The following is a 21,105-nucleotide window of genomic DNA, read 5'->3' on the forward strand; positions in this document are numbered from 1 at the left end:
GCATACGGTGCGGTGCGCACATTTTTCTAGGCGCGTAGTCGCCGCATCGAGATGGAAATTGTTGAAAAACTTTTCAGAGTGCCGTTTTCCGTGCGGTTTTAGAAGCTGATGTGAATCGCCCCTTACAAACCAGGCAATTTTGTGCCATAACCACAAGATATTAGGGTTGCAAGGTGTACCGGTGCTACGGTAGTATGGCGATGCTAAAGCTTCAAAATCCCTGCGATGCCGCTAGGTTTATCGTAGTGCCGTAACTAATGTTGCATATGCGCATTAACGTTCATTTGAACACTTTCATCTGTCTTTTGGCTGTGTTTCTCTCAATTCAATTCAATTCAATTCAATTTTATTTATATAGCGCTTTTCACAATGTGCATTGTTCCAATGCAGCTTTACAGGAGCAAATAAGAAAAACACAGAAAGGTAAAACACAGCACAGTGCATGGTGTTTATAGACCAAGCAAGATCATTCTAATAAATAATATCTAATAAATAAATGAATAAATAAATGAATGAATCCGTGTTTTGAACGACTCGGGACAAGATAATGATTCAGTGAGTCATTCATCATGACACTTGCTTCATTCTTGAATGAATCGGCTGTTTTGAAGGAGTTGATTGAATGATTCACTGACACAAAAAAATTGCTGCCACCTACTGGCCATTTTAGTCACATTTAAAGTAAGCTTAACATTTTCCTTTATAAGCATTGCTATGAATGCAATTTGGCACACGTTGATTGAATTAGTTCCAATGTAAAAAAAATTCTTTGTTCTTTAGTAGTTAGTAGTTACTACAGTAAATGTTCTTAAAATTACTACACGCTAGTGTTTTTAAATCTTACCACTGTAAATATTAAAGTATACAACAGTATTTGCTAAAACCTATCCAATTACTACAGTTAATACTACAAATATTGTAGTATGCAGTATAATACAGTTCACTAAATACAACATGTTTCATTTACATCTGTGTATTAAGAAATTTCGGTCTGTTTTGTGGATTTTAATTGGGAACATGACAAAGCATCGCAATACGACTGGGTACCATGATATTTCATAAGGTATAGTATCGTAAGATGTGTTTATGTTACCGTGACAACCCTACAACATACTGTATATGTGGGATGTGATTAATAGTGTAGATGTTCTTAAATGACAGCATATTGCACCAGCGAGGGTGTTCAATTTTACTTATGAAGATGTTCCATAAGAGCAAGATCTTCCAGATCTTCCATTAGAGCCAAAACCGGCTCTAATTAAACACACCTGAAACCACTAAATCCACTAAATCAATGTCTTCTGACTCACCTGAAAATTACAGACAGGTGTGTGTGGGCAGTGACAGAATCGACAAACCAACAATTGAAGTGCTTTGTCCTCATTTGCATACTTCTCCTCACAGACCACCATGTTGCATACATACTGATTGTGTATAGCAGTTAAATCCATTCAAATAAAACTAATTATTTATTAAACGACTGCTGCAGCAGTCTGAAAGTTCCAAAATTCATCCTATTAAAATGTTTTATGCACTAACCTCAGTTTTACATACGGTTTAGCATCGATAGCAGCATATACGAATAACCTGTTAACACATCCTAAGTGCATATCATTTCCAGTATGAGGTCTTTGCTTTTCTTTTTAAGATAACAGATTTGTCTGGCATCCTGCTATCCAGCTCCGACACATTATTTCCTCCTTAAAGACACTTTCTGTTCAAAGATGTCAAAACAACATACAGTACATCAGTGCTTTCCCTCAGATGCAATGAAACTTCTTGACTGTTCACAGATTGACTCACACTCATACGGTATCTGAAATAGTTGCACTATATGTCTCAGTAGTTCATTAACACCTGGACTTAATGGGACTCATTAAAAGTATCTGGAAGTTTTAATGTGTGTTCTTGGCTTTGTTCACTTTGGACACAAATTCAATTTGGTTCGGTCTATCTACATCATTAGATATAATAACTGTGTAAGTGTCGGAGTGATGCCAGGAGGCTTTCTCACACAACCAAGACTAGCTTTCAGTTTTAGCCTATTAAAGTACATCAGAACAATTGCAATTTCCTTTTCTCAGAACCAATTTCTGTTGAAGTTGCAATCCATAAAGGTATTAGTTATGTAGTTTATGTGCTCCCCATACAGTCTCAAAGAATAAAACGCTTAACACTCCTGTATTGATTCAAAACATTGAAGTACATTGTTTTCAAATAAAATAACTATATTCAGAGCCAATGATGAAGTACAAAGTGATGGGCTGAATATTGTCAAACACGCACACATCACTTAAGAATCTTCGACTTTTCCTTGAAAATGTGTAAACATTAATATCTGTTAATTGAAATCTATAAATTATACATTTCTCAGTCTCTTTAAGTGCAGATTATTGCATCAAACTAGAAAGAGTGGGTGTTGTTTTAACGCATCGTTTTGTAGTGCGCTAAGTAAACTGAAGCGCACAACTGAGAGTTGACGATCAAGTTATTTTTCAGAGCTACGACAGATACAAAAACAACATATAGCAACAGAAGTGGCATACATAGCTACTTATAAGTAAAGCCATCATAAACATGGCAGACAAATGTACAGACAAAGCAGGAAGAATATGTCGCTTTGTAAACAATTTAAATTGCTGGAATGCAAATGAGAAGATTCCAAAGAAAAGATTAGCATAATATGAAATATGCTAAACAACTATAATGCGGTTTGGTGTTTCCATTACAGAAAAAGAAAGACTGCTCAGTCCTGTCACAGGCGCAGATGAGAAACATTAATTCATATTAATGCTCGCTAAATATGCTGAAATGATTTTCTTTGCAAATTCGATGAAGGAATACATAACGTTATGAGCTGTTTTCTCTCTCCTGACATGGCACTTATGCCACGTTATCATATTCTGGGCAAATTTATTTAGGCTCTAATTGAATGGCTATCCTGTTCATGTCCTTTGTGGACAAATGTGCTTTGATACTAAGGTTAAAAGTTGAAATAAGGAGAAGAGAGTTCTTTTTTTCGGACTTTTCAATAGCGCTGCCCTTCAGTATGAGTATACAGCAAAAGGATGTTCACTTCTGGATATGTGTAGAAAACATCTTAACATTATGACTGTCTCAAATAAATACTGTACATTGCAATGTTATGAGTCACTTCACACACATTAATAAGTGAGACTTTAATAAGCACAATAAGGTTGGATTTGTTAACACTAGTTAACGCATTAGCTAACAATTAACAACACTTCTAGAGCATTTATTAATCTTAGTTTATGTTAATTTCAGAATTTACTATTTATTTTTAAAATAAATTAAGGCATTAAATTATTAAATGCTAAAAAGCTAAATTGCCCATTGCTAATGCGTTTAGTAATGTTAACAAAAATAAATGTATTGTAAAGTGTTACCGATCTACTAGAGATGCATCAATATATCGGCCAATAATTTTCACACTATCGGCTATCGGCCGATAAAACAGCTGATGATCAGGGCCGATATATCCTGTCAATCAAAATAGGACAGGAAAATAAAATACATTTGTGCTCTGTATTTAGAAAATGTTAAGAAATATCGCCAGTTTGATACGCAATATAAACAGTCATTATATCAATGAATAAGATTCAGAAAGTTAAGAAATATTCATTTAATCTTCAGAATCGGTATCTGCAGATATCATTCAGAATAATCGTCAACCTGTGTCAGTGGAGAAATTTAGTATTGGTGTATCTCTTCCATTTTACAATATATAACATTGCAGAACGTGTTAAATTATTACAGTACACTTTCTATACAAGTGACCCCAGAGAGACCCTCTCTTTCTAGAATTAATGCTGTTCAATGGGTTCACCATTGTTAGAGGCTTAGGAAACATAGCATTACATTTACTTAACATTAATTCACTTGGCAGAAGCTTTTACCCAAAGTGAGCTCCTCCGTGAGTTCACAGAAATTAAAACACATGACCTTGACATTGCTGACATCATGCTTTAATAATAACTACAAGAACCCATTACATGCATTCCCTAACTTTTACCTTGGGTGCTTTGGTTAAAAGTAGCTGCAACAAATCCTGAGAAAATCTGAGAAAATAAAATGCACACTTTTTTGGGCTCAAGTGTTTTTTTTCTTTGTGGAAACTGTACATATAAAAACGTATGCATCAAACAACTTTTCTAACTTTATGAATGTCATAACATTAGTGATCTGTTAAGCACTATAAAATGATTGCTATGATTGCATTAATGAATGTTAATTTTAAGATTTCATTCATATATAATGTAATATGCTGCACACTCTCTCTAAAACACCCTTGCTTTCATCATGACGTCTGTAAACCGTCAGCCACTTAAGTTAATTATTCTGCATCTGTACGTATTTTTCAGGCCGGATGAACACTCCAGCTCCTCTCTAAAGTGCGTCCTCATAGACACTCATTAGCCATCAAATGGGCAGAAAGTTGCTTTAAAAAGAAGTATTTGAATGCATTGTCATTATTTGCCAACAACTGAGTGCACTGTGACTCTGAAAGTGCCCTTTGTGATTACCTCATAATGCTACAGGCGGCGAGGAGAATTCTTTTTAGCTGACTTTCAATAGCAGTGATTTTGCTGTCAAGACAGACAGAAAGAAATAAAGCTACTGTACAGTTACATTACTTCCCCTGCAGAAAGTATGCATTCATAAAACATCTTTTTATTATAGTGAATGTTGTAAATGAAAAAAAAAGGCAGAACAAGAATCATTGGCGGAGGGAAATGGGTATATCTTTCAAAATGTCATTTTTGGAAATTACTTTACTCAGTCTGATTATTCTGAGCCGCAATATTCTGTACAGACACTCTGAGACATGGCAGGATAAAGGGGAGAGATGAGCCAGAAATAATTTAAGATCCAGAGGGCTCATCGGATTCTATGAACTATCAATATCTCTAGGATTGGAGCATGGAAAGTGAGGTTCAGGGGCAGCGGGAATGAGACGTGAATTACAACATTGTGTTTTATCCCACATTAGGAAATGTTACACCAAGAAGGAAGACCATACGTGATTCATTTATTATTATTATTATTCAAGACCCCTGCATTCAAGACCACCCCAAACCTTTCTATGAGCTGTGCCGTTTAATGTAAAGTCAACAGGTCAATGTAGGAATAAGAATATCCACCCGATCATAATTCCCCCAACACGCGTGCCTGGCTTTTGTTGTTATCATGTAGGAAAGTTGTAGCCATCGTTGTTGATGTCATTAGCATTTTGACGGAGGCAGCACCCATGCTGTCACTGCAGGGGTTAGAGGCAGCTCAGATAAGCTGTCTGTCTCACTGACTGACGGGTGTGATAAGCTGGATCACTGCATGCTTCCGCTCTTGGAGGGGGTGCATTGGAAATAGATGCCCGCTATCACAAAATGCCGGGGGTAGGCGGGCATGTACATACCACCTGCGGCAACTACCACAGCCTCCGGCCTCTCCCTTTGAGACTCTAAGCCCCAGACCATGGAGAAGGAACCGGACAGACAGAGATAATGGAGGTATAGGTCTGTTAGTATCCTAATAATGCCCATGCAGTGGGACTCTGTTACGTGATAGCATACATTTACCATGACCTAGAATAATCTACGGACATACAATATTTCTTTTGTCACACACAGCAGATATTTATTTCAAAAGAAAAATTGTTCAATGGTGGGCAGGATGCACAATATGAAATCAATGGATGTCAAAGGAAAACCAAAAGCCTCACAGTGTTGTTTTAGTCTGAATGGAGCACATGCTTTCCTGTGTGGAAAAAAGAAAACAGCTTCATTATACCTGTCTTTTAACTTTTTTATTATTAATATTGCTATCAATATTATTATTGATTATTATTATTAATATTGTTACCATTAATATTATTATTATTAAATACTAAAATAATAATAATAATATGACTACTACTACTACTAATAATAATAATAATATTATCTTATTATTATACTTATAATTGTTATTAATATTATTATTATTATTATTATTGAACTTTTGAAAGAAAATCATAAAAATCTTGTCTCCTCTCAAAAAACTATTTCCACAGACATTTGATAGATATGCAAGCCTAAATCTCACATAGGACCTTAGAGTGTCCCCAATAAAAATATTGCACAGGTGTCACACACCCTAAAGCAAAACAGCAGCATTTGTCAGATGCTCGAAAAAGCCAACACAATATTTGTCTGCATCGACAAATCAGAAAGGCCCTTTCCCCAGCACAGCAATGCATCCTGGGAACGGTCCAATGTCGGTACCTGACAACAGCTCAGGGCACTTTCTCGAAAATCTACACCTCTCAAAAATAAGTGTCTGTCGATGTTGTTTGCCTCCACCGCCCAGGAAAGTGCAAGTGTGCATTTTCCGACAAATTCATCACAGGTGGGTTAAAACGGACACAGCCCTTCAGTTTGCACATAGTGTCGGTGCAGTTTCCCTGCCCTCTGGGTTTCATATCGCTGAATGGCAGAGGTCGCCTGTAGTTTTGATTGTTTAGCAAAATACTAATGTGTGTTATATACCCTATAGCTACAACGCAAGTCCAGCAACGTCTGTGAATACAAAAGGGTCCTTGCGCACATACACAAGCATACGGACCGAGAAAACAGGCAGCCCTCCATCATTGGGGCAGACCCTGAGTACTACAACACAATCACTTCAGACTGCAAACAGGAGGTCACAGAAGATACATTAGCGAGATGGACCCGGTCTATCACCTTCGCGTGTGTATTTGTGAATCAGAGCTGTCACTCCTGCACGCCTCAGATTAAAGTGATTGATGCACGTGTGGCTTTGTCTCCACAAGGTCAGCACATCTGAACGAAGGGCCTGGGCCCGCCTCAGCAGGGAGGCATTCTGTTTGTGTTTGTGTGATCAGAGTGATTGACAAGTGGAGACGACTGGTGAGAGCCTTTAGCACTGAAAAGATCAAGTGTTTGTGTCCAGTGCCAGATGACTGCGGGTGGTAAGATGCATCAAACTGCTATGAATTATTTCCAAGAGAATCAGAGAAAATGACTGTATTACCCTTGGTTATTCTAAAGGTGAAATATTCAATTATGAAATAAAGATGTTCGGTCTGGATGCTGACTAAAATACACATTACAGATAAATGTGAAACCTGTTCAACTAGAAACTGTAAATATCATTCAGCGTCTACTTGTGAATGCTTCTCTAATTACAGCTGAAGGGGTTGAAGGGACTCATACATAACATATTCATATTTGTGGACGGCAATAGCATCATACTGCACTGTAAAACTTTCCTTTAATTTTGTAGCAGGTTTGCCAGTAATTTACTGTAGATTTAATTTACAATTTTGTTTTAAACATCAACGTACCTAGTTTTTATATATTTTCGTTCATAAAACAAGACCTATCTTAGGTCACATTTCTTGTTATGTAAATGTTGCGTAATTTAAGAAGCTTTAAATATTTGTACTAATTGATGATCCTTGTTATCCCAGCATGAAAACATTTAATGGTTTTATATACACAGTGCTTATTTATTAGACCACCAAATGAAAAAGGCTAAAATAATGCAATTTTTTTACAAGGCAAAAAAGTAAACCACTTGATTATTTTTTATTCAGTTATGTACTTGCAGTCATTAATAGAAAAATAAGTTGAATGCGTTGGCTCCAATTCGGGTATGAAAACATGAGAACATAATTTAGCTGTTTAAGTTTGTTATTGGCCTAAATAAATGACATTAACATTTTTTAAACAATATACATTTTTGACAGATTTCTAAAATATTTGTGTTTTCTCTTTATTATAACAGGTGGTCTAATAACTTTGTTAAGCACTGTATATAATTTGATAACCTACAAATAATATAGAATGTTCAATATTATCCCTTCAATTTTCTTTGTAATTGTTTACATTAATAATTTCTGATTACTGGCAGGTTTGATTTTGATTTAAAATCGTAAAATAACTAAAATCATAAATATCAAATTTTAACCTAAAATATTTAAATAATAGTTTAACTATATATCAAAAATAATTTAACTAAATAATTAAACTAAGAAAATAATCATTTTCAGAAAAAAAAACTTTTTTTTTTAACTTTTTTGATTTTTAACTTTCAATAATTCCTTTAACTATCACGATGAATGATGATGAGGAAAGGAACAAGAAGTCAAAAATCCAGTCGTACCAGTGAGTGAGTAAACTCGGGTGCGTGGTCGTTCCTGTCTGTGATGGTGATTGTAGCTGTTGTAGTTCCTGTCAGTCCCACCTCACTTCCTGCCATATCCTTTGCCACAATCTCCAGCTCATACTGTGTTGTGGGAAGAGTCTGCAGACACAGAAGAAAACAGTTACGAAGAGTTTCAGTAAAGTGACACACACAACTAACTTGATGTAGACCATTTAAATAGAGACAATAGTGCAGTCATGATAGAAGTTAACCAAACTTAAGTGGCCTAATGAAGAACAAGTAATTATTTAATGAACGCTTTACTGCGCTTTAGAAGCTGTCAATATGCAGTAAAAAGCTCCACCTACTTTTAATGAGTGCTTACGTTGTAAATTAACTATCAGATGGAGCATTTAGGATCTAATCAACCAATCATTTTATCGGCTTGACTGTACCTGAAAATAACTAGAAAGTATTTTTACTCTTGCCATTGTTATTTAAAATGTTTGACTGCTGATCGTTGAGACCAAAATATCCATTTGCTTATTTACATTTAATCTTATGTAAGGGCCTCCTCAGGGACAATGCCGAAACAATGATAAACACTTCACGCAAGAGCATCATCGCTCCATGACAGGTGATAGTCTAAATAAATGTCAAGATTCAATCATTTTTCAATGCTGAAAGAAAAACAAAGAAATGTCAATTAACGCCTACACCACCTTTATTTCAAGGCCACGTCCTTTTAGTTGACATGTCGAGATGCGCAGAAAAGGAAGGGATTTTATGCTGAAGGAATCAATGAATAAAAGTGCTTTAGTGAAATATAAATCAGAAATCCCCAGAGGTTGTCAACATGCTTATTCAAAAATGTGCTTCTCCCACATAGTTTTTTAAAGCTAATAAAGCAATCTTTATTTTTGAGAGAGATCGTATAAGGAAAAGGAACACATTCTTATAATTCAGTCTTTAGAGAAAGCAAGGTTATTTCAGAGATCCTGCAATAACTGTATGAATAATACCTGGCTGCATAACCTACAGAAAAGAGCTTTTTATAGACTGGTTCCCTCAACAAAAAGAAAAAGCTTTAAACTCATCAAAACAAATCTTTGAGTGCTAAAAACCACTTCATCTCTGTCAGACAACACCTACACCACAAAACCTACTCCCAACATTCATAACTTCAAGACTACAAGCGTTTGTTAAAATAAGTCATCCCTACTTGGAAGCCATGATGGCATATTACAGTAGTGAGGTGCCGTTAATGCTAACATTTATTTCCTTTATTGAAATCCCACTCAGCGAAATCTTAAGTACCACATGCTTAATAAAACTCATCCATCTGTTTCACATAATGCCCAAGAGGCCCTTGCTGCAGTCATTTACCCATGGTGCACTGCCTCTCTATAAATTACTCCTGCTATCACAAGCTTCAAACAAAGACTCAGAAGAATGTGATTCTGACAAAGCTTCAATTAATAAACTGAAAAATCACAGAACATTGTGAGAAATGAATAGGATGTGAGAAACACATTGGGGAGTAAAGTATGTTTAAAAGTGATCCAGAGGAACGTATGGTTCAGTTTGATACAGGCATGACAGGCAAAAAAACCCCAAATGGTCTAATAAATCACTAATCACTTTCGCTTTTGCAGCTTTATAATCTTGTGTTACCCGCAGCAACATCTCTAAGTTACCTCATTGTCTGTCTATTTAAAAAACCGTCATTGCTCCACATTGCAGCAACATAAAAAGGCAAAAAGTAAATAAACGCCTGACAGATATGACACATTCTGACATGTCCTAAGTTTTACTAATGCACAGTACTCATGAAGCGTTTTCAGACGTTTCAGTGTGGATGGGCAGCGTTTGGGAAACACTTGAAAACATTAGTGTGGACGAGGAGCGTTTTGAAAACGAACACGCACTAGTGTAGACAGAGTATTAAACAAACAAGACACATCTTTACACCTAATTATACAATACAACATCATCACTAAAACCTGAGGAAACCTTTCTTAATCCAACACAACCAGCCTTGGTGTCTGAGAACGACTGTCACTGAAAAACATCTCAGAAGTTATTTACTGCTGATAAACAGATGGTGCTTCACAGACCTGTGACTTGAAAAAAGAAAAAACGCATCTGGATAAGAGGGAGGTGAGAGGAGATTAAATCTTAGTGCCGTCAAAGGCTCGCGCGAACCTCTCACATAGCGTGACAACATCATAATGAGTCGAGCATCTCTCACGTTCGCCCACTTGAATCTTACACAGCACTGCACCTGTGACCTTCTCGTGTGCCTTTGAAGGTCAGAAAACTAGTTGCTAAAACATAAACTGAAAAATTGACTAAACGTTTTGGGGCTTCAAGCGAATGTAAAACAAGACAACATGTTATGCGTTTGGCAAACATTTGTTTCCAATGCGAATAACATGCATTCAAGATATGCATTTAACAGTTTGTGTGTCCCACAAGAATCGAACGAATGCTTGTAACCAAAAAGTTTGTGGCCACCAAGTTGGAAAAATTGCTTTATAAATGTATTCGTTCTGTTGAACACAAAAGAAGCTATTTTGACAAATTTAGGAAAGCAAACCGTTCTGGGGCACTTTTGACTACCATTGTAATTTTTTCTACTATGGTAGTCATGGTGACCGAGAGCTGTTTGGTTAGTATTTTTCCAAATATCTTTCTTTGTGTTCATCAGAAACAACTCGAGGGTGAGTAAATGATGACAAAATCTTTATTTTTGGATGAACTGTCCCTTTAATAGAGTTACGCAATAACTCAGCATTACAATAAATGTGTCAATCATTTAAGGAAGCTGGATCCAATTCACGTTTTCTGACATTTCGTCTCTGTCAGACTAAAGTTACGTGTGGCCGTATGATATCATTCATTTTAAATCGGACTCAATACAATCAAGCACCGTACTTTGCTGAATAGCTCAAAGCTTTTCCTATGGGTAGACTTTAGTATTAAAGGCTTCAGGAGATGGAAAATATATGCACATCGGTGAGACAGAACCGGCTCTGACCTGCTGAATAAGATACTGCCGTGTCCACTTCAATAGGTGTGATGTCATAATTATGCTTCTGTAGCCCGTCTTTGTTCTCTCAAGCGCTTCGAAAAAGAGCGTCTGCCTTTTCCAGCCCCATAGCCTATTCACCCACCTACCTTTCATTTCTCAAGAACATAATGATCCATATAAAAGCCATAGAACAACCCGCCGAAATGCTGAATAAAGCTACAACGGGATGTCTCGTGTAGGGAATCTCTCTATCATGCTATTACAACTTTTTGTCGGCCACTTCGTCTTCACGCTCGTAATCTCTTACTTTCATTTTTCTGTTTTTCATCGCACCTTTTCACTCGCTTCCTCCACTTCGCATAGTTTTGCTTTAACTAAGTTTGACCAAGTTGTAGATATGCTAATGTGTGCTGCACTTTCACTGGAGGTTTAATTTTTTGTAATACTTCTTCACAGCGTGGCGCGAATGATTGGAATCTGGACGGTTTTATCATTTGGCGTCTCGACTCAATCTCTGGGATGTTAGAAGAGCGTTATCTTCATTTGCCTTTCATCTTTTCTTATTACTTTTTTTATCACTGCCATCCACACCTTGAATAAAGCCATTTTCTCTGCCATTTCAGCTTCTCTTATTTTACGTGACCTTTTTGTGTTCTGGAGTCATTCTGGGCTGTACTTTTGCACATAATGCTTTAAGCAAAGCAGTATCATATCTTAATTTAACTCAAATCTGTGTTAACACCTTAGTCCTTTCTTCAAACGTTCAATTTCAAGACATTTGCAAGAAATTTGGAGCTCTCGTTTAGGAATATGGCTGAAAAAGCAATTTTAACTTTTATATTTTATGTGACCATACATTTATTAAGGGTGGCCAGGTATCATTGCATAGATTTCATAAAAAATATATAAAAGGAACAAAGCCACTGTTCCCCAGGATATTACTCTTTTCAACAACTTAGTTGCTTTTCGCTTACATACCCAAAGCACCATCACAATGTTTTTGAATCCATGTAAGTGGACCTCATCTTCATCTTGGAAATCATTTTTCATAATACTCATGCACAAAACATGCTTTCTTCGGAAACAGACTCGACATTGGAAGTGCATCTATAATGCCCTGAAATACTTGGTTTTGGAACGAATAAATGTCAGAGATGATATCAGTTGTTGTGGCTGATGATACCCAAATAATTCAAAGCATCATCCACGTTCATCTCGGCAAAATGTTTTCACTGGTGTAACAACCCGGGCCAAGTGAGACAGACATTAGTAGCCGACTGGCAGAGCAGCTTGCTGGATCATGGCACATTGCCTCTGGCTCCGTACCCCGCTGAGCTCTGAGGGAAGTCGCGATGCCAGACAGCCTGAGCGTCGTACACCCAGGAACACATCACAAATGCACTCCCCTGGAATCCCCTGCTAATGCTCGGTGCATGGCCCTCGCTAACGGTTGTCTAAATGTGATGGAAGCTGGGTGCTGATGCAAATAAAATGAGGCTGTTTTGCACACAACGTGCTTTAGATGTGTTGGCTGGCTGACAGTCAGGTGGTGAGATGGAAACGGAGCCAAAACCATTGAAGTTACTCGAGAGAGTGTTCAGACCCTTAAACGTCACTAGCCGCTATGATGAGCCTTTGAACCACAAAACAAAGTCTGTTCCTGACTGCAAACACGCACATACGCAACGCACAAACACAAAGAAAAAGTAGAATACATTAGTGTACTTGGATTCAAGGAGCAACAAAGTTGTGGAAAAGGGGTGTGGGTCATACAGTACCAGACTTTGATAAATGATTGTGGCACAATCTAATACAGCAACTGGGACTATTGAACCTACTTTTCACTTTATCTGATATACAGAGGCATGCTTCGTTGGCCCTTTGACACTTTTATTGATAGGACTGCAGGGAGAGGACAGGAAATTATGAGGACAAGATGAGGGAGAGAAGAAACTTTGTCTAAGTTGTTTCTCCTAAAATTGCTTGAATACGCAACTGTTCCTGAAATTCTAACACGGTCTCATGGGACTTCATAACTATTTCACGAGGTGGCTAATTTGTATGATCTTATAGCCGTGAAGACTTTTAGAAGATGTAAAATTGTCTCTGTGTCGCACGTTTCTCATCGCTCTAATCGCTGATGGCTTAAAAGCAGCAAACAGCTATCATATCTGATGGATCTCTCTGCGCATGGTCGCTTGATTCATTAGATGGCCACTAATGGAGCTCAAAAAGCCAGCCGTATTTTATAAATGAATCATGAGATGAAGACTAATTGCCATTAAAAAATGAACACTAATGCATGAACAATCCCAATGACGACGCCACTGACACTGCAATATGCAAATATGTGTCCAATTATGATTAACGATCATCCGAGCGTTCCATGTCAATTTGAGAAGCTATTCAGATTCTGCCGCACGCGGGCTTGAGGAAGGATGCCGCTCGCTCCTAAAACTCCTCTCCCTTTAGCAAATAAGCACCAAGATATCGTTCGCCACTAATGACATAACCCAATTTATTACAGTTTGCGGCTGTGTTTGAATATTAATAGAGAAGCCATTGAACTTGGATACGGAAATACTTGTCACTGCTGCAAAGATGTTATGTGCCGGCTGGTGATAATACTGTCGAGAAGGTGTGCGTGTGAAACAGACGACTGTGGCTGAATGATTATGGAGCCGGGATCAAGGTCCTTCCCCTGTAAAAAAATGAAAGTAACAAATCTTCAAAGAAAGGCTACTGCTGGTTCATGGGGTCTACATGTGTGTCCATCCAACAAAACAGCTCTCCAATGAAAGAAGCAGAGGGGGAGCCTCGTTTAATTTGTTCCCGTTTCTGTTGTTCTTTTGTCTCATGTGTGACACAGGGCGGGGATTGATCTCCGGCGCTTTTCTGCCTGTGACATTTCAAACAGAAGTTCTGCCCCGTGGCTCTCGTGAGTCAACATCCTGGCATCCAGAGACACACAGAGGAGATGATGTCAACTAAAGAGGCTGGTTGCAGTCACATAACATCACAGTGCTGCTGTTGCTCTGAACTAGGACAGGCCTTTTAATCAAAGCTGTGATAAACAGCATGATGTAGATTGGAGACTTTGACATTTTGACTTTTGAAGGTGCATGTAATCATTTACTTTAACAGATAGTTATAGGAGTCAAATTTTACTATAAAAGAATTAAAAATTAGGGGTAAAATGTAGGGATGTTACAATATCAAAATATCACTGTACGATAATACCCCGGTATAAAGTCCACTGTAAGATATTTATTGGAATGTTTAAAATGACAAATGATGACTTGGATATGTGCCATAAGGATCCTCTTTTCTTTATCCTCTAATCATAACTGTTGCTTAGAGGTATGAGTTATAGTATGAGATAGGTCAAATGACCTAAAAATTCCTTTTATAAAATTAAACAATTGCACCAGATAGACCTTGACAAAGGTAACATCTATTATATTTTTCTAACATTCTCTATGTTAGGCCCGGAAGACCTATCGTTTCATACAGTCATGTGAGATAATATTGAGATATGTTTGCTATTGCGATAACACGATATCGATAATATTGTTACATCCCTCGAATTAAATACACAAACATTATGGCCCGGTTTCACAGACAAGGCTTAAGGCTAGTCCCAGACTAAAATGAATGTGTGACCTGTCATAACTGAATATAACTTGCCCACAAATATCTTAAAATATATCAGTGCCATTGTTTTGTGTCAAGATGCTCACCAGTAATGTATTCTTCTAAGGCATTTTTATAAAAGCGACATAAATACCTTAATTCAAATAAGGCATAGTCCTGGCTTAAGCTAAGCCGTGTCTGTGAAACCGGGCCTATATACTGTATATATAGGCTACATGAAGTATATATATATATATATACAGAGAGAGAAAGAGAGAGAGAGAGAGATGGTTTCCATGGCAACAGCTCAAACAAACATTATGTGGAGCCTTCAGTTAGTTCCAGGAAGTTATGTTTTCTCTTTAAATGCTTTATTTATTTCATTTTTTTATTCATTAAATGACTTATGTCTTTAAATGGGTTAGAAGTTTATCTCAGTTGGTCTGTTTAGCCGCAGCTCCATGCATCTGGGAACTATTGAGAGCCTCCATGAACCGCCATTCCATTGGAGTCAACAGAGTTGACGCGACTCTCTCTCTCAATGGCTCTGTGTGGTCCAAACTTCTGGTAGACTTCCACATCAATTACTAGAATCAATAACTGTCTAGTAGTTTTAATGACTTAAATTTAATGAATACAATAACATTTTAATATAAGTTAATATGAATATACTGTAAATGAAATATAAAATAAAATTGTTATATTACAGTATAACCAAACACAGACTGGATGTTAACTTTGGGCCAGATGTGTGCATCCGATGAAACCGTCTAAATACAGTATATATATTATATATATACACAGTATATATAGAGAGAGAGTTTTTAAAAATTTTTAAACCATTTTTAAAAATGTTCAAAAATCATGTTTCCCTTTCTGTCGGTCTCTCGACGTTGTGTCGAGCCGACAGATGGGGTTCGCTCTTGAGAACCTATCAACTTCTGACTAGTTTAGAAAAGGCCAATGAAATTGGCGAATTAAATTTGCATGCCAGACTCCGCCCCAGATATCCGGGTATAAAAGGGAGACGGCGTGCTGCATTCATTCACCTTTTGTTCTTCGGAGCCTTCACACTGATCGACTTCGAGACTTCAATCTCTACGCCGAATTACTGCTGGAATCTTATGACGTGGTGCAGCAGACGGTCCCTTCCTGCAGCGACTTTCCCCTGGGCGTCTCGGCAGTTCCAGAGGTGTTCGAGTTTTTTCTAAAAGAGCAAATTTCTCCAGTGTGTCCCGCATGTCCCGCTGTTCTCATGGGTGCAACACACTCATCGAGGAGGGGGACGGACACGATGTCTGCTTCCAGTACGCTGGGGCAGACATTGTGGATACGTCCTGCTCGCACTGCGGGCGGTTGACGATTCAGACGTTGCGTCACACCACGTCTGCTCCCCGTTCCGTGACGGCAGGACTGCGGCCCTGCCGCCAGCTACGGCAAGCAGCGAGGGTGATATGAGGATCACTGTGAGCGCTTATCCGCCAGCCACTGGCTCACGGACCGTTCGCACCTCGTCTCGCTCATCTGACCGTTCCCCAGGAGACGGTCCCACCGTCTTGTTCCTCAACCACGTATTCGGACACGATGCGTGATGATGAGATGTTGCAGCATTGGGGGGTGACGTACTGCTATCCGACTCTGACAATTCCTCGGGCTCTCTCCCTCGGGGGGTCGAGCCCAGGAAGAAGCGGACGTCGAAATGTCAGCCATGCTTTCCCGGGCCGCCGTGAGCATTGGGTTGCAGTGCCTGCACTGCCTCTCCCAGCGCTCGCGGCTGGCTACACGGCGCCTCTGGGTTGAGCGCGGCTGGCGACATGGCGCCTCTGTAAGACCTGCAACGCCCCTTTCCGGCACGTTCACGTCAAACAAAGTTCTCTCACCCTCTCTTCCCTCGAGGGTGAGGCAGCTAGAGGATACGTCAATGTTCCCCAGGTGGAATGTGCCGCCGCGGTGCACTCGTGCCTGCAGGCGGCAGCCATCTGGGGGGCTCGACCTAGACTCCCGTCCAAAGCATGTGGGGTCTCGGCATCCCTAGCGGGCCTCAAGAGCCCCCCCCCTTCGAGCCCCTCGGAGCTTCCGCTCTTTCTCACCTCACGATAAAGACGGCTCTCCTGATGGCGCTCACCTCCAAGAGGGTAGGGGACCTACAAGCACCGATCCACAGATTGCCTAGAACTCGGGCCCAGTGATTCTCACATTATCCTGAGACCCCGGCCCAGCTACGTGCCCAAAGTTCCCACCACTTCCCCTAGAGACCAGGTGGTGAACATGCAGGCGCTCCCCACTGGGGAGGAAGACCCAACCCCATCCGTGTTGTGTCCAGTACGCGCACTGCGCTTTTGCTTGGACCGCACGCAGAGCTTCAGAAGCTCTGAGCAGCTCTTTGTCTGTTTTGGAGGTCAGCAGAAGGGGAGGGCTGTCTCCAAACAGAGGCTGGCGCACTGGATCGTGGATGCACACTCCTCATGGGCACTGGCTCAGGGCGCCTCTCTGGCAGACATCTGCAGAGCTGCGGGATTGGGCTACGCCCATCTCCTTCGCGAGGTTCTACAACCTACGCGTGGAACCGGTGTCACTATGTAGGACCGGCAGCCGATAGGGCGTACGCCTGCGAAAGACCTTCCTCCCTTCCTTAGGTGGGTCAGCGGCTATTTTCGCCTCCCTTCTTTCCCCACTGAGTAAAGAACAGGCATTCCATCCATCACTAAGCACCTTCCTGGGGGGCAGGCTGGGCAGAGCAGCCCTGCCCCCTTAGGCCGGGGAACACTTGAGTTATCTACCACATAGCTCTAACCGGACCTAGTGCTCCAGACGTGGTAACCCCCCCAGTGGGCGGTTCCGTCTGACGTATCCTCATGAATGGTTCCCACCTCGGTATCCCATGACCTCCCTAGGTGGACTCCCACCTTGCGGTTAACTCCTTCAGTCTGCACATTTTCCCATGAGTTCTCCCCTGATGGTGAGACCATGTTGGTGTCTCCACTAATTCCTCCCTACGGAGGTAGTGGTCTCTGTAGCGTTTTTCCCCCAGGGGGGAATAATGCTTACCCAGTGGCCCTTACGGTCCAGGCGGCTTCTCGCTGTAAGAGAATCAAGGCCTCCGCCCGTGACGGCCGGTGGCAGGGGCTTCCCACATTTTCTTCAAAAGCTCTGGGACCCCCTACCTCTCCACTGGATGGTTACAATTTCGCGCTAGCGCTCATCTGACTCGCCCAGGCCAGTCAGTGTCGCTCCGCTGGAGATTGTGACGCGGCACAGCGCTGTGGCATTTTCCATAGGAACCCCATCTGTCGGCTCGACACAACGTCAAGAGACTGACAGAAAGGGAACGTCTTGGTTATGGATGTAACCTCAGTTCCCTGATGGAGGGAACGAGACGTTGTGTCCTTCTTGCCACAACGCTGGCCGCCCGCCGCAGCGGTCGAGGGATGCTCAGGCTCCTCAGACCAAAAGGTGAATGAATGCAGCACGCCGTCTCCCTTTTATACCCGGATATCTGGGGCGGAGTCCGGCATGCAAATTTCATTTGCCAATTTCATTGGCCTTTTCTAAACTAGTCAGAAGTTGATAGGTTCTCAAGAGTGAACCCCATCTGTCGGCTCGACACAACGTCTCGTTCCCTCCATCAGGGAACTGAGGTTACATCCGTAACCAAGACGTTTTTTTTATGTTATCATGTTTTTATTGTTTTATTGTGTTAGTTAGCTGTATTTTTTGAGTTATTATGACTTCAAACAAAACAAACCAACTGCAGTTTGATTGATATTAATTGTAATGCACAATAAAAAACAAGATAAAAAAAACCCGGAGTTATCTCATTTTGGAACCAAAAAAAGTATATAATATACTAACATTAGTACATTTTATATAAAATAATTTGGAATATAATAAAGTATATATAAGAAATATAAAAATATTAGAGTATATTTATTATATATATATTATAGAATTATACACTCACCTAAAGGATTATTAGGAACACCATACTAATACGGTGTTTGACCCCCTTTCGCCTTCAGAACTGCCTTAATTCTACGTGGCATTGATTCAACAAGGTGCTGAAAGCATTCTTTAGAAATGTTGGCCCATATTGATAGGATAGCATCTTGCAGTTGATGGAGATTTGTGGGATGCACATCCAGGGCACGAAGCTCCCGTTCCACCACATCCCAAAGATGTTCTATCGGGTTGAGATCTGGTGACTGTGGGGGCCATTCTAGTACAGTGAACTCATTGTCATGTTCAAGAAACCAATTTGAAATGATTCGAGCTTTGTGACATGGTGCATTATCCTGCTGGAAGTAGCCATTAGAGGATGGGTACATGGTGGTCATAAAGGGATGGACATGGTCAGAAACAATGCTCAGGTAGGCCGTGGCATTTAAACGATGCCCAATTGGCACTAAGGGGCCTAAAGTGTGCCAAGAAAACATCCCCCACACCATTACACCACCACCACCAGCCTGCACAGTGGTAACAAGGCATGATGGATCCATGTTCTCATTCTGTTTACGCCAAATTCTGACTCTACCATTTGAATGTCTCAACAGAAATCGAGACTCATCAGACCAGGCAACATTTTTCCAGTCTTCAACTGTCCAATTTTGGTGAGCTCGTGCAAATTGTAGCCTCTTTTTCCTATTTGTAGTGGAGATGAGTGGTACCCGGTGGGGTCTTCTGCTGTTGTAGCCCATCTGCCTCAAGGTTGTGCGTGTTGTGGCTTCACAAATGCTTTGCTGCATACCTCGGTTGTAACGAGTGGTTATTTCAGTCAAAGTTGCTCTTCTATCAGCTTGAATCAGTCGGCCCATTCTCCTCTGACCTCTAGCATCAACAAGGCATTTTCGCCCACAGGACTGCCGCATACTGGATGTTTTTCCCTTTTCACACCATTCTTTGTAAACCCTAGAAATGGTTGTGCGTGAAAATCCCAGTAACTGAGCAGATTGTGAAATACTCAGACCGGCCCGTCTGGCACCAACAACCATGCCACGCTCAAAATTGCTTAAATCACCTTTCTTTCCCATTCTGACATTCAGTTTGGAGTTCAGGAGATTGTCTTGACCAGGACCACACCCCTAAATGCATTGAAGCAACTGCCATGTGATTGGTTGATTAGATAATTGCATTAATGAGAAATTGAACAGGTGTTCCTAATAATCCTTTAGGTGAGTGTATATACTGTATATAAATATATATACTATATATTACATTTTACCAGATGTGGGAAAAAAACCCGGTGTGGTCTAGAAGGCAGAGGAAAACAGAGAGAAGCCATGAAATATGAAAATAATGAAAAGATGCAGAAATGCTGCTGGAAAATTGTGCAAACCAGATCTGAACTCTGTCACAGCACAAAGAACTAACCACTAAGCCATGCTTCTGACTGCAGTCACACTGTGTTTTCAGACACCTTGCACTCCGAGAAAGATTTATAGCTCAAATTCTCAACACCCTCTTACACCGGCAGTATTTACAGCGTCTCATCAGCCAAATTAACAAACTGATGATAAGCTGGAGAGATGCTGCTTCTCCTGACGCGTGCGAGGCTAATTGGGGTCAAGGTTGGGGTTTCAGGGTTTGAAGAAACGGAGCAGAAAAAGAGTCTGGCTAATCTAATCAAGTGCATCGTCCAACCACAGACTAATCGCTGTCAATTACCGTCCAGTAATAGGGAGGAAACAGTCCCCATTACACCCCGGCCCATGAAACTGATGAAGGGGGTAAAAGATGAGAAAGTGGAAGGGAAGAGCAAGGGATATAGGGAGGGGGAACAGTGGGAGGGTGTTTCATCATGGCCATCAAAGCCCATCTGGGAAGTGACAGCAGCACTTATGTTGAAGAGCACAGGTGTTGCTGTTTAACCGTTAATTAGATTAACACAGATCAAAGGCAAACTGCCACCACCGGGGAGCAGTTACATTGCCAGGAAGGGGGGGGGGCAGGTCCCTAAGGGATGGGGGGATTTGTTCTATGCTACTGATTGAGACAGATTAATCTGCTTACTAACACTGGTTTTGCTGGTTTCCACCGAGACCAAGGAAGCCAGGATGCTTTATTTTCTGTCATTTGAGAGTATTTGCGGGTTACAGGTAGCCTATAGTTCAAACAAACGTTTTTTCTTCAATTATTCACCCTCCTGTCATTACTAACTTCTGTGACTTACTTTCTTCCGTAGAACACAAAAGAAAATATTTTTTATAATGTTTGTGATCAAACAACATTGGACACCACTAACTTCCATTTTATGAACACAAAACATTTCTTAAAAT

At 40.3% G+C, this 21,105-nt stretch overlaps 1 protein-coding gene across 2 annotated transcripts in view; it reads right to left on the reverse strand.

The window, feature by feature from the left end:
• cdh13 (cadherin 13, H-cadherin (heart)) overlaps nucleotides 1–21,105 on the reverse strand; it is a 275,581-nt gene that overhangs the window by 41,950 nt on the left and 212,526 nt on the right. For both annotated transcript variants that reach the window (XM_057348011.1, XM_057348012.1), the window contains exon 8: nucleotides 8,185–8,325. In XM_057348011.1, the coding sequence (XP_057203994.1) occupies nucleotides 8,185–8,325 (141 nt within the window). The remainder of the gene's footprint in view (nucleotides 1–8,184; nucleotides 8,326–21,105) is intronic.

This window comes from Triplophysa rosa, linkage group LG12, assembly GCF_024868665.1.
Source record: "Triplophysa rosa linkage group LG12, Trosa_1v2, whole genome shotgun sequence".
Taxonomy (NCBI): Eukaryota; Metazoa; Chordata; class Actinopteri; order Cypriniformes; family Nemacheilidae; genus Triplophysa; species Triplophysa rosa.